Source organism: Camelus dromedarius, chromosome 17 (genome assembly GCF_036321535.1).
Source record: "Camelus dromedarius isolate mCamDro1 chromosome 17, mCamDro1.pat, whole genome shotgun sequence".
NCBI lineage: Eukaryota > Metazoa > Chordata > Mammalia > Artiodactyla > Camelidae > Camelus > Camelus dromedarius.
Genome location: NC_087452.1, coordinates 5,003,187 through 5,021,077, shown reverse-complemented (window position 1 = coordinate 5,021,077; position 17,891 = coordinate 5,003,187). Strand labels below are relative to the sequence as shown.

At 44.3% G+C, this 17,891-nt stretch overlaps 1 protein-coding gene across 11 annotated transcripts in view; it reads left to right on the top strand.

Moving 5' to 3' along the window:
* The window catches only part of ATG7 (autophagy related 7), a 307,951-nt gene that overhangs the window by 145,180 nt on the left and 144,880 nt on the right, over positions 1 to 17,891 (top strand). For all 11 annotated transcript variants that reach the window (XM_031470899.2, XM_064496252.1, XM_031470894.2 and 8 more), the window contains 2 exons: positions 1,680 to 1,755; positions 14,604 to 14,684. In XM_031470899.2, coding sequence (XP_031326759.1) covers positions 1,680 to 1,755; positions 14,604 to 14,684 — 157 coding nt within the window. The remainder of the gene's footprint in view (positions 1 to 1,679; positions 1,756 to 14,603; positions 14,685 to 17,891) is intronic.

Genomic DNA, 17,891 nt, shown 5'->3' with positions numbered 1-17,891 from the left:
ACATATTGAGCACTCATTGTGTGCTAGTCTTGCACGTGAGAGGAAGGAAAGGATAGGCTGGTTTGTTTCAACTTGACCTTGGGCCTTTTGGTGGTCAATATGTCTAACACGTTGTATACATGTTACATTACAGATACTAAAATTAGCACAGCTGTGGGCTACACACCCTGCCTTCCCCAAGTAAGGACAAGATCTTACTTTGTGCCTTATAAGTAATAGAATTAATTCATCTTGTAATGAGTAAAAGTGAGACAAAAATTAATTTTAAACAATTGAGTCAGTAATTTAAAAAAAGAAAGAAGGAAGGAAAAGAAAAGGAAAGGACAGAAAATGGAAAAAAGGGAAAAGAAAAAGAAAAATTAACAAACAATTTAAGACCCTCTCAATATCTGCCGGAGACTGCGATGTCAGGTGTCATGTAGTGAAGTCAGACTGGAGTCAAACAGGTATTTACACTTGACTGTGTGACAAGTGCACTCTGACTTATTTTCAAACACTTGTTCACATTGTGCTAGGCACTATTCTGAGCACTTTACAGATTGTAACTCATTTAATCTTCATAGCCAACACTTTAGGAAAGAACTACCATCAGTCCCATTTTTGAAGGGGAAATTGAGGCACAGGGAAGATAAGTAAGTTGCAGAAATTCACATCGTTGGTAGGTGGTAAAGCTGGGATTTAGCTCAGCCCACTTTGGCTCCAAACTCTGTTTATAATCACTCCGCTGTGCTATTTGTAATACAGGCAGGAAAGAATTGAATTTTTGAAAGGCTTATTTTTCCAGTTCTCAGAAGTTGACAGGAATATCCTATTTACTGTATGACTCAGTTTTTCTACGCAGTTGAAGAAGATAGCCTTTGTGCATTGTTGGTAGCATATGTAACTCATACAGATGCTTCAGAGCTGAATGAAAATAAGCAGCTTTTTTTGTCTTCCTCTTATCACTGTCACCCCCCTTGGCTATTCCTGGTACCCTCATGTATTGCGGCCCCTGACAGGAAGCATTTGGGATGAAATCTTTGAGAGCAGACTCTGTGAGTTCTTGACACTGACCCCTTTGTGCGGCATGTTGGCCTTGGTCCTAGGCTAAAACCAGGGCCTGTCTGATGTCGCAGCTCTCCTGTGACATAAGTGAACATCACACTGTTGTTCACGATGGAGTGCGTTCATTCAGCCCATTAATTCCCCACGTTTCTTTCTCCCTCCTCCATTTTGGAGGCATTTACATCTCCTCAAGAAGTTAAGGTTGGAAAGTTTTCTGTTGCAAAATTGCAGTTCAACAGTGTGCCGTGGTGTTTCACAAGCCGGCCTCTGAGCAAGGGAGGCAGCCCGCAGCGGCTTGTCGTGTACTGCACGTTGTGCTTGCCGTTTGCCTGGCTTGTCCCTACGTCAGCCCTCACGGCTGTCTTGTTCCTGTTTTATGGATGATGGACATAAAGCACAGAGAAGTTCAGCAACGTGCCTTTGGTCACTGGTCTTTCTGACTCCAAAACACAGGCCCCTTTTTCCTTACTATTCTGCCTTCTTCCCGGGGAAATGAGGGTTTTTTCCAGCTTATGCTGCCTAGCAAGGGCCGTTTCAGTTATCCTTGTAAATCATATGTGACCTCCTCCAGATCATCCTCACAGAAGTTAAACATAAACTTTTATGAAATGAGCAGCTCTGTTTCCTTTTCTCAGGGGCTACGCCATTGCCAGCAGCAGTGACGACCGCATGAATGAGCCTCCAACGGCTCTTGGGCTCGTGCCTCACCAGGTTAGTGATTTGGAAATGAAATCACAGTTCTGGACCCGACCCCAGTGGTGCAGAGGGACAGTATTTGGGGTCACTTTACCGTGCCATCATGCCAGCCCACCTCTTTCCCACCCGACTTCTCCTCCCAGCATCCCTGGAATTTCAGTGGGAAATTTGTCTTTGTGACCACCTGGAAGGTGGCCCATTCTGCAGGATGGTGACGAGAAGAAATCCTGAACAAGCACCATTACCCAAAGTCTCAATACATTTAGCATGTTGACCGGGGGCCTCAGAAAGGAGATGGGCTTTGAAATTAAGCAGACAGCGGCTTCAGTCCCAGCCGTGTAGTTATTAAGATGGCCTTCCTTAGCCAAGTGACTAAACTTCTCTGAGCCCTAGCCGTCTTATCTATAAGTGGAGGCAAGAGTGCCAGCCTCAGCCGGCCTGCAGAGATTGGAGGTGAGGCGCAGAAGGGCTCGGCAGCAGGGCCTGGGACATCCAGGGCCTCGGCAGTGCTGCTGCTGCCACTTCTGTGGCTGTTGTGTGTTGTTGTGATGGACTCCATAGCCATGGAGAAGCCCTTCTGGGCGTGCGGGGGAAGCCATTGGAAGTGTACAGTGTCACCAGAAAGTGGGGTGTCTTTTCAGAAGAACAGTCTGAAGCTTCAGAAGGAAGGTCCGTCCCACAGAGAGGGAAGAGAGAAGGACTGGAAGGGAAGTTTTAAATTCATGGCGCTTCTTCACCAGTTTTTGTTATTAGGCTTTGGAGGTTTTTCTCGCTTTTTGGAAATCTTCCTCTAGGTTCCATGCGTGTATTTCAGTCTGGAGCAGGAAGGCCGTCTCCCAAGGGAAGTGGTGATGGAGCCCGGCAGGCCCGGCCGAGGCTGGCACTCTTGTTGGTGAGGACAGACTCACAGACAGCGCAGAGGGCAGGGGACCCACGCAGGTCACATTCGGCCCTCGCTGCCTCCCCACGCCTGCCCCTGCGTTTTCTGGTTGAGGATCCCCATCAGAAGAGGGGACATTACCTGGCCACAGTTGCAGATAGAGGGAGTGGGTACGCCGAAATCCAGACCTAAACTTGGCTCTCTGGCTGGGGCTCTTCTGCAGTTTTGTGGGTGGAAATGGCCCCAGCCCCACCATCCAGGGAGTTGGCATTGAATCGCTGCTGTGGGCTTCTTGCCCTGAGTTGCTGTCAGGGACCTGTGTTGGGTCATTTACCCTCCCTGAGCTGCGATTTCCGTGTCAGAGAAGCAGGTGCTTTACCTTGTGTCCAGACCTGTCTCAGACAAGGCTTTGTAAACCACAGAACATGCAGATGTGACTTTTCCAGCCTGCCTCACTCAAGGTGGCATTTATTTGACCTGAATGTGTTCTTTTCTCAGAGATGTTTCCAGCAGGACCCAGCAGACCCCGTCATAACCCCCGTCACAGGGAAGCGTCGTGCAGAGCCGACCTCTGCCCTGGACGCTCTCACTTGAAACCTGGCCCTCTTCCCTTTTTGGTGTCTCCATCACTTTCTTCTGACCTTGAGATGTGCCCTCCTCTCCTTTACAGATTTCCTATTGAGAAGGGCCTTGATTACATTCTCAGTCATGCCCCTGCACTGCTTCCTTCCTCAAGTCCTTTATGTTAAATCACTGCGGTTGCCAGTCCTCAGTGCTGAGGCCGGAGGATGGACCAGTCTCTGCGGACAGTCCGGTGTCAGAGTGCATGTGCCCATGTTTTCAAAGCACTATGGCGACTAATCCCTCTCCGTGTTATTCAGCCCCTTTGAGCCTTGCCATTGTCATTCGCCCCCTCTTCTAATTCTTTCTCCTCCTTTTCAAGTGTCTGAGGGATTATTTTGGTTGTTGGCCACCTCTTCATTTGGCCTTTTCATAGGCTGAAGAATAGCACGGCCATATATGGGAAAAGCCGAGTGCATGCGTGTGATTACTTGCTTACATTATTTCAAGTTTCAGGCCTTTATTTTTAGCTACTTTCTAAGAAAGATAGTGGAGAAAGAACTTTAAAATTAATCAAGGCTGTGTGGTCCCTATTTATAGGGTTTAAGTTTCTTTTTTTTTTTTTTCCAAGTGGAGTAAGTCCATTTATGCAACTGTGTTTTGATTAGGAGAACATCGTTTCCACAAAAACACTGGGCTGTGCTGCAGTGCAGACTCAGCACTTCCCTCCTCCTCTTCCTGGCTCTCGGAGACAAATGACTTCCTGCTGGAGAGGAACTCGGTAAACCCCTTTGTGTGCTTTGTATACAGAGAACGGCCAGTGACATTCCCCGGGCTCGTTTTTTCTCAGTTCCCCAAAGGAGAGTGTTTATTAATTGGCCCCTGAAGAATGGGATGTGGTAGCAAAGTGACCATCTTTGGACAGGGAATCACAAGGCCCCCCACCAGCAACTCAATGTGTAATCTGGGGAAGGCTGCTTCCCTCAGCCTGTGCTCTCAGCACCTCCGTGCTCCGCGAGTCAGACCTGGAAGGCCTGGGGATTACTTAGTGCGTCTCTCCAGGGACCGCAGGCAGAATTTGGCCCATCCAGAGACTGGCCGAGAGCAGAAGGCTTGATTAGGCGCTGCAATTCAGTGATACTCAGCCTGGAAAAAACCTCTTACTGAATTTGAAAACTGTGAAAACCCCACTTGAAGGTGAGAAAATAGGCTTATGGGTTTGTTCTTTTTTTAAAGTCTCTGGCCGGATGTACCGGACGAGATTCTGTGAGCAGGCAGCAATAAGTAGAAGCCACTTCCTGTCTGTAAAGGGGTTGGTTTTTTAATTTGTCATTTTAATCCATAAAATACACATAGTCACACAAATCATTAAGTATACAACTTGGATTATCACCAAGTGAACACCACTCGTGGACCCAGCACACAGATCAAAATGAAGTGTGACCAGGCTTCCCCACCCCCACCCTGCCAGGGCCCCCCCCATGCTTCTTCCCATTACCATTGCCTCCTTCCCACACGGAGGCCAGCACCTCTTGATTCTGAACCCCTGGGGAGACTTTTCTCAAATTTTGAACTTTCTGTAAATGAAATAATACAGAACATGCTCTTTGGAGCCCGGCTTCTTTCATAGAATTTTTTCATTGTGAGTCTTGGTATCCTCTTACTCCCTCTGCTTCCCAGCAAGTGGTATCTTTTATTTGGGGCATGGGGGGAGTTGTCTTTCCTGGCTCCTGGGGTGGTGGCTGGGTTCCGTGAGGCCAGACCTCTTTTCTGGTTCTTTGGTAGGAGGCACCTACCAAAGGAGTTATAAAATGCAGAGGCCACGCCTGGTGTCTTCAGGAAGTTGGTGTGCAGGCTGCTGAGAGGTCCTGAATATGACTGAAATCAGCCCCCGATGGAGCTGCTGCTCATTTGACTGGACGTCCCTCAGAGAATGAAAAGCATCGTGGCAGTTCAGTAGCTGTTTGAACACCTCAGTCACGAATATAGCAGTCCTGCTCTAACTGACTGTGGACCAGGCACTTCATGGGTTTTTTGGGTTTTTTTTTTCCGTCTTTGGACAAATGTACTCTTGGTCCTCAAGTACTGATGAATAAACACCCTGGATGAATGGATGAATGGGCCCTTCCTAGGGGTTTGGACTTGCCAACCCCATGGTTCTCTTGGGCTCTTGAGTTCTTTCTCTTAGTTACTTTCAGGAAAGTAGAACAAAGCCCAAACTAGGGGAGGACCCCGGGAGGGGAAATCTCCAAGTGAGGCAGAAGCTGAGACGGAGCTGTGGTCTCCGGCCGTGCTGTGGCCTGTCTGCCCAGGCTGTGCCCCCAGATCCTCAGGCCCTTAGCTTTTAACAAGATCTCTCCACCATGCTCAGAAGTGCTGTCTCAGTCTGCCTCTAGGGATGTGGACAGACTGACTGCTGAGGGACGAGGTTAAGAAAATGACGAGGTTAAGAAAATGAGCAGTAAGAGCATGTTTCCTGAGGTGTAGCCCAAGAAAAGGAACCTCCTTGCCTCTCTGATTCTATACCCCTCAAATTGATGGCAGTGGAATTGGCCAGAAAAACAGACAGCCCTAATGTCTGCTGTCGCACCGCTTCAGCTATGACCTATTCGCCCTCCCTCTCTCCCTTCCTCCCTCCATCCCTTCAGCAGGTGATTCCAAACACTGACTCTGTGCCAAGCACCACTGGGTTCAGAGAGGTTAAGTGGGCCCCCCTCTCCTTGGCGTACAGAGTCAGGCATAAGTTAAACACAGTGCCAGAACTCCAAAGCGGCTCAGGGAGCATCTCTCATCCCCAAAGGACTCAGGCCTAGTGTTGTCAGTTGCAGGATGTTCCTCGTGCCCCCAGGTTTTGCTCACCTAGTGAGGCTGTCCTGTTTGGGAGGGCCCATGTGGGAGGAAACCAGAGGCTCTGCGATCACACAGATCTGATGAGAGTCCCTGCTTTGCCTCTCAATTTCATTTTCATTTACTCACTCATTAGCTCATTTGACAACAGGATTTGAGGCAGTTCTTGCCACTTGTCACTTTGTGACCTCTGGCAGGTTACTGATCCTTTCTGAACTTCATGTTCTAAATTACTAAAATGGGCATAATAATACACTGTAAACAACTGGTATTCATGTACAGATTAAATTACATTTTCTAAGGACTAGCACTGTTCTGGGCACTTGTAAATGTTGTTTTTCTCTTTCTCTTTCACTTTTAGTTAGAATAGTAAAGTGGGAGCTTATCTACCCTCCTAAAAAGAAAGTAACAGGGAATGTCATAAAACTCTGGAAGCAGTGAGTGTGTAGGGACGAGCTGGAAGGATTAGCTGCATTCTGCAGGATTTTTCTAAGGATCACACTGGCTCACTTCCAGCTTGCTTCTTCCGCCCTGTGGTGACTCCTGTTGGATAATGAGAGGTGGGTCACAGGTGGTAGCTGAAGCTGCTGTCTGAAACAAGGACCTCTGTGCTGTGCCTGGGGTTTTGCAATTGCTAAACGCTGTATTTTAGCACTGAATTTGGTTAAGACTCTCTTCAACATCCAAGAGCAATCCAGAGCTTGGACTTAGCTTTTATTTATGCAAATCCCAGGCTCTAGAAATACTGCCAGGCCTGCTGGAAACCGGTGTGAAGTTAAGGCTGCAGGTTCCAGGTGGTTGCAGTGGTGCCTTCTCAGGATGGCTCTCTGTTGCTGGTCTCTGGGTCTCCACTTCCCATCGAGGCTTGGGGCTCGAGCTGCTTTCACTCAGCTTAGGTGTAAACACCACCGGGGGTGGCCCAGAATGGAAGGGACCCCTTTTTATTCCTGATCTCTTTATTTTGTAGCCAAATGGGCATAATTGACTGAAGATAATTTAATCTATTCAGACCCTGATAGTGGCTATGTTGATACTGAGTTCTTGGGTTTTGAGGGGTGTTTTGGCTTTAAAAAAAAATTCCTCTGGTCTTTTCTTACTTCCTTCCTTTATTTTTACCTTCTCCTTGCTTTTCAGCTTCCCCCACCCCCTTCTCCTTTGGAGAGACGGAACAGAACTCTGATCCCTGTCTTTGCCACTTGGTTCTTGTGTGAATCTTGTCACTTCCCTGAGCCTTGATTTATTTTTAAAATTTTTTTTATTTATTTATTTTGGGGGGTAGGTAATTAGGTTTATTTATTCATTTGGATGGAGGTCCTGGGGATTGAACCCAGGACCTCTTGCATGCCAAGTACACACACTACCACTGGGCTATACCCTTCCCCCCGAGCCTCGATTTCTTTATCTAGAATATGGGGAAGGTCACAGGATAGTAGTCAGGCCAAAATGAGATGAGCATGTGAAAACACTCAAGAGAGCTAAACGCAGGATGGCACTTAGTAAATGTCGGTCCCCTCCCCAGTCCCCTAGGCCACCATTTCCACGTTCTGCCAGAACATGCCCTCCTGCACAGCTTCCCAGGTTAGGAGGGAGCAGCTGTTTACGTGGAAGGGAGAAGGGAGAGGAGAAAGCACGTTAGGGGAGACACAGGACACGGGAGAAGATGGGTGAGAAGGGAGGTTGGTGAGCTTGAGAACCTGAAAGGCAGCCAGTGTCCCTGTAAGAGAGGGAGGAGAGCCCAGTGTGGGAGGGGCACAGGCCGGCTGGCTCGCCAGCCCACTGTAAAGGCTTGGACCTTCAACCAAGGGTGGAAAGCCACTGGAAAGTCACACGCTGAGATGTGACGTGGTGAGGTTTGGCTGCTGCATGGAGACTAGACCGGAGGAGACGTTAGTGAATCTGGGTACAGAGCTGGATTCAGTTAGCCTTTAAGTGGAAGACAGCCTAATCCAGGGGCGCCCACACCTGGTGTATCAGAGTCACCTCGGGAGCCATCCCAGAATACACATTGCCCAGCTCTGTTCCCGATCCACTGAAAGACAACCTCCAGGGACGTCAGGCCTTTGAGAACAACAGCTTCAGTCTATAAAAATGGCTTCTTGATGGCATCCTAGGGGACAAAGTATGTAACCCGTCAAGTTAACACAGACCAACTGCTGCTCTTTGAATTTTGTGCTCCCAACGCTAGTTCTCTTTGTGGAAGGGCCCTTGACGCCTAGCCCCCAGCAAACACCCAGCCATACAGGTGTTCCTGCTTTCGAGCCTTTGGATGCTAATTGGATGTGCACAGGTGTGCCTACTGAATTCTCGCAGGCCCACCCACTGTCGTGCTGGGGCAGCCCAGAGGGAGGCGGGAGGAGCCTACATAGGTGCCTTTTGCGGCATCTCGCCGTATTTTGACCCGTCCTGGTGAGGGGAGCGTGCCCTGGCTTACTCGGCCCTTTGAGCCCAGCGCGCATTCAGCCGCGTGCCCCATTGCTGTTTGACGATGGGGATTTCGTCTCAAGCTGCTTTTGCCCTTCGTGGGGCCTGGGGCTGAGGAGAGGGAAGAGGGCCAGGAACCACAGGTAATCGTCCTCCTAAGTTCTGTCGTTCCCTGCTGGGTTTTTTAAAATACTTCGGTAGTAGCAAAGATACACACATTGTAGAGCTGGTTTATACATAAAATTTTGTTTTTTCCCTGGAAGGCTACACAGGAAACTGATGCTGGAGGTTTTTTTTTGAGGCAGAGGAATTGTGGGGCCATAGGGACCTCATGCTTTTCATTTTGTGTTTTCTGTAGTTTTGAAAATGTTAGTAAGATATAAACTGGTTTTTTTAGTCTCCTTTTTTGAGATATAGCTTATGTACAATCAAATGCACCCATTTTGAGTGTGTTTTTTTAAATTAATTAATTTTGGTGGGGGGAGGTAATTAGGCTTGTTTATTTTTAGTGAAGGTACTGGGGGTTGAACCCAGGACCTCATGCATGCTCAGCATGCACTCTACCACTGAGCTATATCCTCCCCCTTTGTGCATTTTAATGAATTTTGACAAGTATATATACTTGTGCATAACCACAGCCCCCACTAGCGAGCTCTAGAACATTCCCAATCTCTACCAAAATTGACTTTCTGCCTTTTCCAGAGTAATATCCCTGTAAGCTGTATGCAGTCCCCAGAGTTAGAAGATGGTATTTTGAGCACCGTCAAGAGGCCTTAGTTCCTAAGTGGATGGAGAAATCACTTTACAAAGCCTTGTCATTTAGATGTTAATTTAGATGTGGGCTATGTTAGCTGGGTGTGGTGGTGCTATGTTTAGAAAACATGGAAAGGAGGAGAGGCTTGCTAACTGCTTCCATCTGTTTTCTGACATCTAACGGGGGATGTTGAGTGTATAGCGCAAACCACAGGAAGGTGTAAATGAGGATGGTAACTGAAAGCATCTTGTTCCAAACGCTCGCCCGATGAGAATCACCTGGGCGCTGGTTAAACCTACAGACGCTCAGGCCTTACCCCAGATCTTTTGAATCAAGTTCTAGGGGATTCTTCTGATCCAGCAAGTTTAGAAAAACACTGAATGAGTGAGCATATTGCTTCATATACTTTGCTCACTTGTAAGTAGGAAGGTGATGGTGAATTTTTCTCCACCCAGGCAAGGGACAAATCTTTATAATGTCTTTGACTGTGATTTGGTGCCTGGCCTCTCTAATTAGGTGTGACTATATTTAGTAGGATTTTGCTTGGGGTACCTGGGTTTTAGATTGCTCTGGGATGTCTATACATATCTAAGGAAGGTGCTAAAATTTTAAGTAGCAACCTCTGCTCTTTAAACTTTATGCATTTCTTGTAAGATTTTTAGGGAATGCAGAGCATGTTGTGGGAGCTCAGTGCATTTGTAATGCGGGGGATTTAAACTGTTATTGATGGGAAGGGCTTCAGATTGCCTGGAAAATGTGAGTGGTGGCAAGATGGAGTTTTTCTTGTGGTTTATTTAGGATGTATTTACTCTGTATAGCTGAGATATGAATAATTTGGTTGGTTTGGGGATGTTTGTTTTTTTCTCATTTATTTCATAATTAATACTAAGTTACCTATTATGAGCAAATTACTGTGCTATGGGCAAATGCAGATAGTTCAACCTGTATCTTGCCCTCTAAAAGCAAAAGAAAGAAAAAATAATATTTTAAGTAATTATGTTATGCAAGCTGATCCTAAAATTCATGTGGTAAGGCAGAGGACTCAGAATAGCTAGAATAACCCTGAGAAAGAAGAACAAAGTTGGAAGAGTCACATTTCCCATCACTACAAAGCCACTGTAAGCAAGTCAGTGTAGTACAGTCATGAGGCTGGACACAGAGATCAGTGGAATAGAGCTGAGAGTCCAGAAGTGAACCCTTACATTTATGGTCACTTGATTTGGTGGGGGAAGAAGAACCTTCTCAGCAAAGCATTAGGACAACTGGACTTCCACGTGCAAAAGAATGAATTTGGACCCTCACCTCGCACCACATACAAAAATCAACTAAATGGGTCATAGACCTAAATGTAAGAGCTAAAACTATTAAACTAGAGTAAAACATACTAGATCTTCATGACCTTGGGTGAGAAGCAGTTTGTTACATATGATACCAAAAGGCCAGGCAACCAAAGGAAAAATAAATAGGACACCGACAATTAAAATGTCTGTGCTTCAAAGGACACAATCCAGAAAGTGAAGAGACAGCCCACAGAATGGGAGAAAATATTTGCAGAATCACATATCTGATAGGAAACTTGTATCCGGAATATATGTAGAACACTTATGGTTCAACAATAAAAAGAAAAATAACCCAATTTAAAATTTGGTGAAGAATTTGAGTAGACGTTTCTCCAGGAAAGATACATGAATGGTCAAGAAGCACATGAAAAGTGCTCAACTCAGTTGGAGAAATGCAGATCAAAACCACAGTGAGACAGCACTTCACTGTCATTAGGACGTCAATACTCAAAAACAGACAAGTGTTGACAAGGTCAGGAAATTGGAACCCTCACACTTTGCTGGCAGGAATGTAATATGGTGCAGTCACTCTGGTCCTCAAAGTGTTAAACATACAGTTACCATGTGACTCACTAATTCCACTCTATGTATATGCTCAAAAGCAATGTTTATCAACTTAGTAGTGGTAAACAAAATATGGTATAGCCATATAATTATTATTTGGCAATAAAAATGAAGTACAGATACATGATACAATATGCTAAGTGAAGTAGCTAGTCATGTATGATTCTATTTATATGAAATATGCAAATTAGGCAAATCAGTAAAAATAGAAAGTAGATTACTGGTTGCCAGGGTCTGGGAAAAATGGAGAATGGGGACTAATTGCTGATGGCTTCTGAGTTTCTTTTTTGGGGTGATGAAAATGTTCTGAAATTAGATATTGGTGATGTTTACAGAATTCCATGAATATACTAAAAGCCACTGACATCATATACTCAAAAAAGATGATTTTTATGTTGCATGAATTTTATCCCGGTAAACCTGTTATTTTTTTTTTTAAAGAAGCGACTATTACACAAGGTATTTGGGTGATAAATACCAAAGAGAAGGATTTCATGTAATGAAGGCATTATCTCTAAGTCAAGTGGTGGGTGGATTATTTTTGGAAGGGAAGTTGTAGTTCAGCTTAGTAGTTGTATGAAGCCCGTGAGAAGATTCAGTGGAAGATGTAACTGGAAAGGCGTGACGTGCCCAGACTGGGGGCACCTTGAATACCAGTATAAGGAGTCCTCTTGCTGTTTTTGGTCAGCTCTAGGAAGTTGGTAAAAAGCGACACATCATATATATACAATGGAATAGTACTCGGCCATAAAAAAGAATGAAATATTACCATTTGCAGCAACATGAGTGGACCTAGAGATTATCATACTAAGTGCAGTAAGTCAGAGAAAGGCAAATCTCATATGATATCACTGACATGTAGAATCGAGAAAATAATGATACAAATGAAGTTATTTACACGACAGAAACAGACTTCCAGACATAGGAAAAAGCTTATAGTTACCAAAGGGGAAAGGAGCGAGGTGGGATAAATTAGAAGTTCAGATTAGCAGATACACACTACTGTATATAGCTAGGTAAACAACTAGGTCCTACTGTATAGCACAGGGAATGATATTCAATATCTTGTAATAACCTATAATGAGAAAGGATACATATATACGCACATAGTATAATTGAATCACTTCCCTGTACACCAGAAACATCATAAATCAACTACACTACAATTTAAAAAAGGGGGGGTGGCACACATCAGAGCTGTATGAGGAAAATTAATCAACAGCAGAGTGTTGGATTCAGTGGAAGGGAGAGAGGTCACCTGGGGGATGCCTGTTAGGCGTGTTAGGAGTCTGCTGGATCGGTTTGAGAAGAGGTATTCCTCTTTAAATTTCCTAAAACTGGAGTTACTTCGGTTGATCTCTGAGCCTTCCGATAGCAACTTGGGGAATTTGAAAGGCCTTACACACACATACTGTTCTCCTTCATCCTGGGAAAATGAATCACTGCTTCCTGGTAAAGGGCTGTCTGGGGTCTAAACAATGGTACTGGGGCCCCTGCTTGGCTGCGCCGGTCACTCAGGCTCCTTTCTCTTGTTGCTCACCACCTGTGTTCTATGTATTTTCTCCTTCCTTCCCCTCCTTTTTCTCCCTTCCTTTCTGCTCCTGTCTGGGTCTATTGTCTCCTTTCCTTTCAGCTTTACCTCCCCACCTCCAATTGTGAAATAGTTGAGCAGAGAAAATTACCAGTACTTCTTTGCACAACATAAAGAAAGCTTGACATTAGCTGTCTGAGAGAAAAGAGAATCAAGAAACCTTTTCGTGGTGGGGGTGGGGAGAGGGTGGGTATAGCTCAGTGGTAGAGCGCATGCTTAGCATGTACAAGGTCCTGGGTTCCATCCCCCAGTACCTCTATTTAAAAAACAGAATCAAACCAAAAAACAAACAAAAAACCTCACCTGAAGGAGCCGTTTCATGGAACATATATGGAGGTCCTAACATGTACGCCATGTCAATGAACATTTTAATGGAAAATATGCTACATATGATGAAAATTTTTCTAGGCAAATTTAATGTAAAAGCCATTGAGGTCTGAGGAATTTCACTGAGAATTCTCTCAGGCCCATAACTTCCAGACCTCATGAGAATCTCAGCATGCCCATTTGTGACCCGTGGTTAAAGTCTTTTCTGCCACTTTGCCGTCTCCTGCTTGGATGCCCTGGGTAGCAAACTCAGGACCCTGACTGTGCCTCAAGTACTGTATTAAAAAATGGTCACCACATTCCTGAGATACGGGAACTAAAAGACTGCCACATTTTTGAAGGTTCACAATGAAGCCAGCTAACTTATCCCAACTAGCTAATTCATCATTTCTACTGGACACTTTTGATCTCGGATTACCTTGAAATTTCATAACGTACAGATGACAACATTTAAAAGATGTCTACAGGCTCGTCCTTTAAGGTTAGATTTCCCAGCGGTCAGTATGCAAATGCAGCTAGACTGTTAGTTGCAAGGTCGGCTTAATGGTGGGTGGAGGTGTCCACCCTCAGAAGGAAGCCTGTTTCTTTAAAGAGTTTGCCAGGTTTTGTTGGTTTTGTTTGGGGCAGGGTAGGGGTAGGAGGTGAGGGGGGAACGTTGGTGGCTAAAGGCAACAAGAATTGGCGGGGAGGGGCTCTTTTGCTTGTTCAAGTGAGGCCAAGTTGCTTTCCCCTCAAACTGAGCTTTCTCAGTAGGGTGGTTGTCAACATCAGATAAATTAACCCATGAGAAGATTCACGGTGTTTGGCTTGTTATCGATGTTGAGTCCCATGGAGACTTTAGAGATTTCACTGTACATATTTTTAGTAGTAATGTTTTAATGATGTAACAGTTCAGATCTCCCCGTTTGGTGTAAGTGTGGTTCTAGAGGCATAGGGTCTGAATAAATTACTTAAATCATGGGCTGTGAAACCAGGTTATAGCCCAAGACCCTGTGAATGGAAGTCAGTTGTAGTTCAGAACTTGATACTCAAGGTGGCGCGGTTTCCCCATAAATTTGGTATGTTTTGCATTTTATCCCCTCTCTGTTCCAAGTCAGGCAAGTGACTGGACATACATGTAGGACCATTTCTGCCTTCTGTAGCCTCCAGCCTTCTTGGCTTGTGAAGCCCCATCCAATATCATATCCTGAAAGGCCCACTTACCCTGTATTCACTGTAACATGTATGACAGCGAGCTGTCATAATAAACTAGTTGACCTGTTACATTTTTGAAGACATTTATTTAAAACAATACTTTAGATTTTACAGCTTTCTTTGTATATTTTGGAGTCAATTTGTGCTTAGGTCTCAAATATGTGAAAAGCTTGTAGACTTGGTTCTTTATGGAATAAAGGACCTAATACATTCTTCCTCAAACTGACTACATAGTAAAGGGAAAATATCCATGTTGAACTTCATTTTTGTTAGTCATCTGTGTCAAGGCCACCGTATTAATTGTTTCTCACTTGTCAGAAATGATATGTGTATTTCACAGGTGTGTCATTCTAGGCTTGATGTGAATTGTTTGTTTGTTTTTAGATCCGGGGATTCCTGTCACGGTTTGATAACGTCCTTCCTGTCAGCCTGGCGTTTGACAAGTGTACAGCTTGTTCTTCTAAAGTAAGTCATTCTATACTTGTGGGGACTTTTTTTTTTTTTTAAAGGAGCCCTTCAGCCTCACCAGCCAGAGACCTGAAACCCAGAGGACTTTTTGTCGGGGAGGTGGGGTCTAAAAAACCAGAAAGGGGTTTCTTGTTTTCACTTACCTGTATTCATTCTCACAGAGAAACCAGCCTGAGAAAGTTTGGTTTACAGCGTACAGAGAGAGAGTGGGTTAGACGTTGTAGTTCTGTATCAGCCCTTGCATCACCGTGTTTGGAGGCCTGAATTTGAACTTTATTGTCCTTCGTTCCTCCCCCAGAGGGCTTGTCCCTCTCACGGACCACCACAGAGCAATTTTTAAGTGCTACTCAGAGGACCGGGGTTGGGTGGGGTGCAGTCCTGGTGGTGTGTCTTTTGGAGATCAGCATAATGACAGAGACAAAGTAAACAGAGATTAGGGGCTGGATGGGGAGCCAATAAAAGGGCCAGTTCAGCTTTGATCTTTTCAGAGGCTCTAAAAATAGAGCTGGCATGTCCTCCTTTGTAATGGGAAATGGCTGATGTATCTCAAAACTGCAGTGATGGCAGCTCGTTTTTTAATAGGCTTTGGGGTGGTCTGAGTTATTTTTACACGTGTACCGTGTATGGTACCTGATTTCCTCTGGATGCCTCTTTAAGCCGTCTAACGCCCAGAGTTTAACCTGGTCTTTTAAAACTCATGGTTCTTGAGAAGACTTTCAGGTTCAAGTGTTATGCAAAGTAGCATTGGGGTCATTAATCCCAAACTGCAGCCTCTCGGTTATAATCTGCGACTTCTTTGCTGTGTAGCCTACACGTGGCAGTCTGAGCGGGACTGAATTCTGGGGAAAGTCTCTCCACTGTGAAATGACAAGTTTCTTTGGAAACTTTACTCGGGTCTCACCTTGTGAGAAGCACAATCCCAAGCAGTTTCTCTAGAAAGTTAACTCACGTTTGACAAACAGTGTTGATGAGCTTGGTTAATTTTAGGTGCTGAAAAACTTGGAGTAATTTTTTTTCTTCAAAAGTAAACTCAGCTCCTGTTTTATCATTAGGCCTCCCAAGTGTCTATTTTGAGATTCAAGGCTTACCATTTGTCAGCAGTTGCCCATAAGCTCATTCTTTCTGTGGGTTCTTTAAGGTGTCTGGTATCTGCTCGAGTCAAAGCCTCAAGAATGTCTGCTTGCACTTCTGTCTTCAGAAATGCAAGTTTTAGGATTATATGCTCTTCAGTGGAGCAGGTTTTTTTTTTTCTTTGAATGGCTGAGCTAATTGGTCCCAAAATAACTTGGCAGTATTAATTTTCACATGAAATTCTTTGGCACAGGTGCCAGAGGTTTTTCTGTGGCTTCATGTAGATCTAGCTAGTCAATGAAATATAGATAATTGGGTTCTCTAAGTGAAACGCAAACACTCAATTTTTTTTCTGGTTCTATTTTTGATTAAATTAGACCTTTAGATACTGTTAATAGAAGGATCACAAGCAAACCAGCTAACTGAGGTCCCATATATTCTTTGAAAGAGAATAGCTGTGTGTTTTTCTTTTACACTTACTGTAAGCATTAAATTAAATACAGGTATCACTGTTTTGTTAGCAAAATTATTTCCTCTTGGTGGTCATTCTGAGAGTCCTGCTTTACATACAGATGCTGGACGATTTAACACAAACTGACTTGGATTTTAACAGCTGTGCTTTCCCAGAGCGATCACGTTTCCTGTGGTCTGGGTATTAAATTTCTTTTGTGCTGAAAAGGTTGCTTCATCGGTGCATGTATTTCCTTACAGTAGAAACACAGCATTTATTTACTTGGCTAACTTATTTATTTGCTTAGAATGTCATTCTCTATTATCTGCAAGCCTAACGTTAATACTTTGAAATGACAAATCCAATTACATTTTCATCTCTGTGCATGTGAATTTTTCTTAATGCATACTTAGCATAATATTTGTTATACTGAGTCATAGCATAGTTGTTACTGTTTCAAAAAGGTTCTTTGGGGCTAAAAATGAGTTTTAAAAAATTCTCCTTTGACATCCATGAAGTAATTTTTTCCTTTGGTAGTTTTTCAGTATTTTGCTTTTTTTCCGTAGGACCAAGGCTGTATTTATACTTGTCTTGATTTAACCACAAGCACAGCAAGACTGGGGGAGGGAGGGAGTGAGAGGAAGCTGTGCTGAGTAATAACGCCTTTATTACTTTATTTATATAAATAGAAGAGACTTTTTACGGGGCCTGAGGTGGGGAAGCATACAGGTCTCTGCTCCTATGACAGGGGAGGCTGACTCATGTACACGCAAGTCATTCCTTATCCTGTTTGACTTTAGCTTGACATACAGCCAGGTGAATTGTTCCATCTTCCAGAAAAAATACTGACGAATCTGGAGGATTCCCGGGTGGTGAGGATCACTTTCATTCCAGTTTCTGTTTACTGCCTTGCAAGACTTCCTAAAATGACAGTATCTGTCACTGGAATTTTAGACAACCACCGATAAAACACCTGTCTGAAGCTCTATGAGTTGTTTTTTTAGTTTTAGAAAGGAATTCAGAGCCAAATGATTTGGTGGAGTTGCTACCAGAGGGAAGAGTATAATTCTGAAACCAATATTCTTGAAAGAACTTCTTCTTACACATTGAGTTGGTTTGTTGTTACTAGTTTTTCACCGAAATAGTTCTGGGGAAGTCGGGGTACGTGGGAGGTCCCTTTCTGTTCTGTGTAAGTTTAAACTCACAAGCTGCAGAAATGGTTCCGAGAACTCCTGTATACTCTTTACTCAGATCCACCAGTTGTTCACATTTTTCCCTGTTTGTGTGCTCTCCCTCCCCGCCCCCCCGCCTTCTCTTTTTCTTGACACTTTGAAAATAAGTTGGAGACATTGTAGTTGTTTACAGCCAAATACTTAAATGTACATTTCCTAAGAAAAAGGATCTTCTCCTACCTAGGCACAACACACTTACCAAATTCAGGCAATTTAATGTTTGTGCAGTACTGTTATCTAATACACAGTCTGTATTTCAAGTGTTGCTATCTGTACCAGTAATGTTCTTTGTAACTTCTCTTCTCCCAGACTGGGAATCCAAGTGCATTCGGTTGTCCTGTCTCTTTGGCTTTCCTGAATCAGGAAAAGCTCCTTAGCCTTTCTTTGCCTTTCTTAACTTCAGCATTTTGACATTTTGCCAGTTATTTTGTAGAATTTCCCTCGATTTGG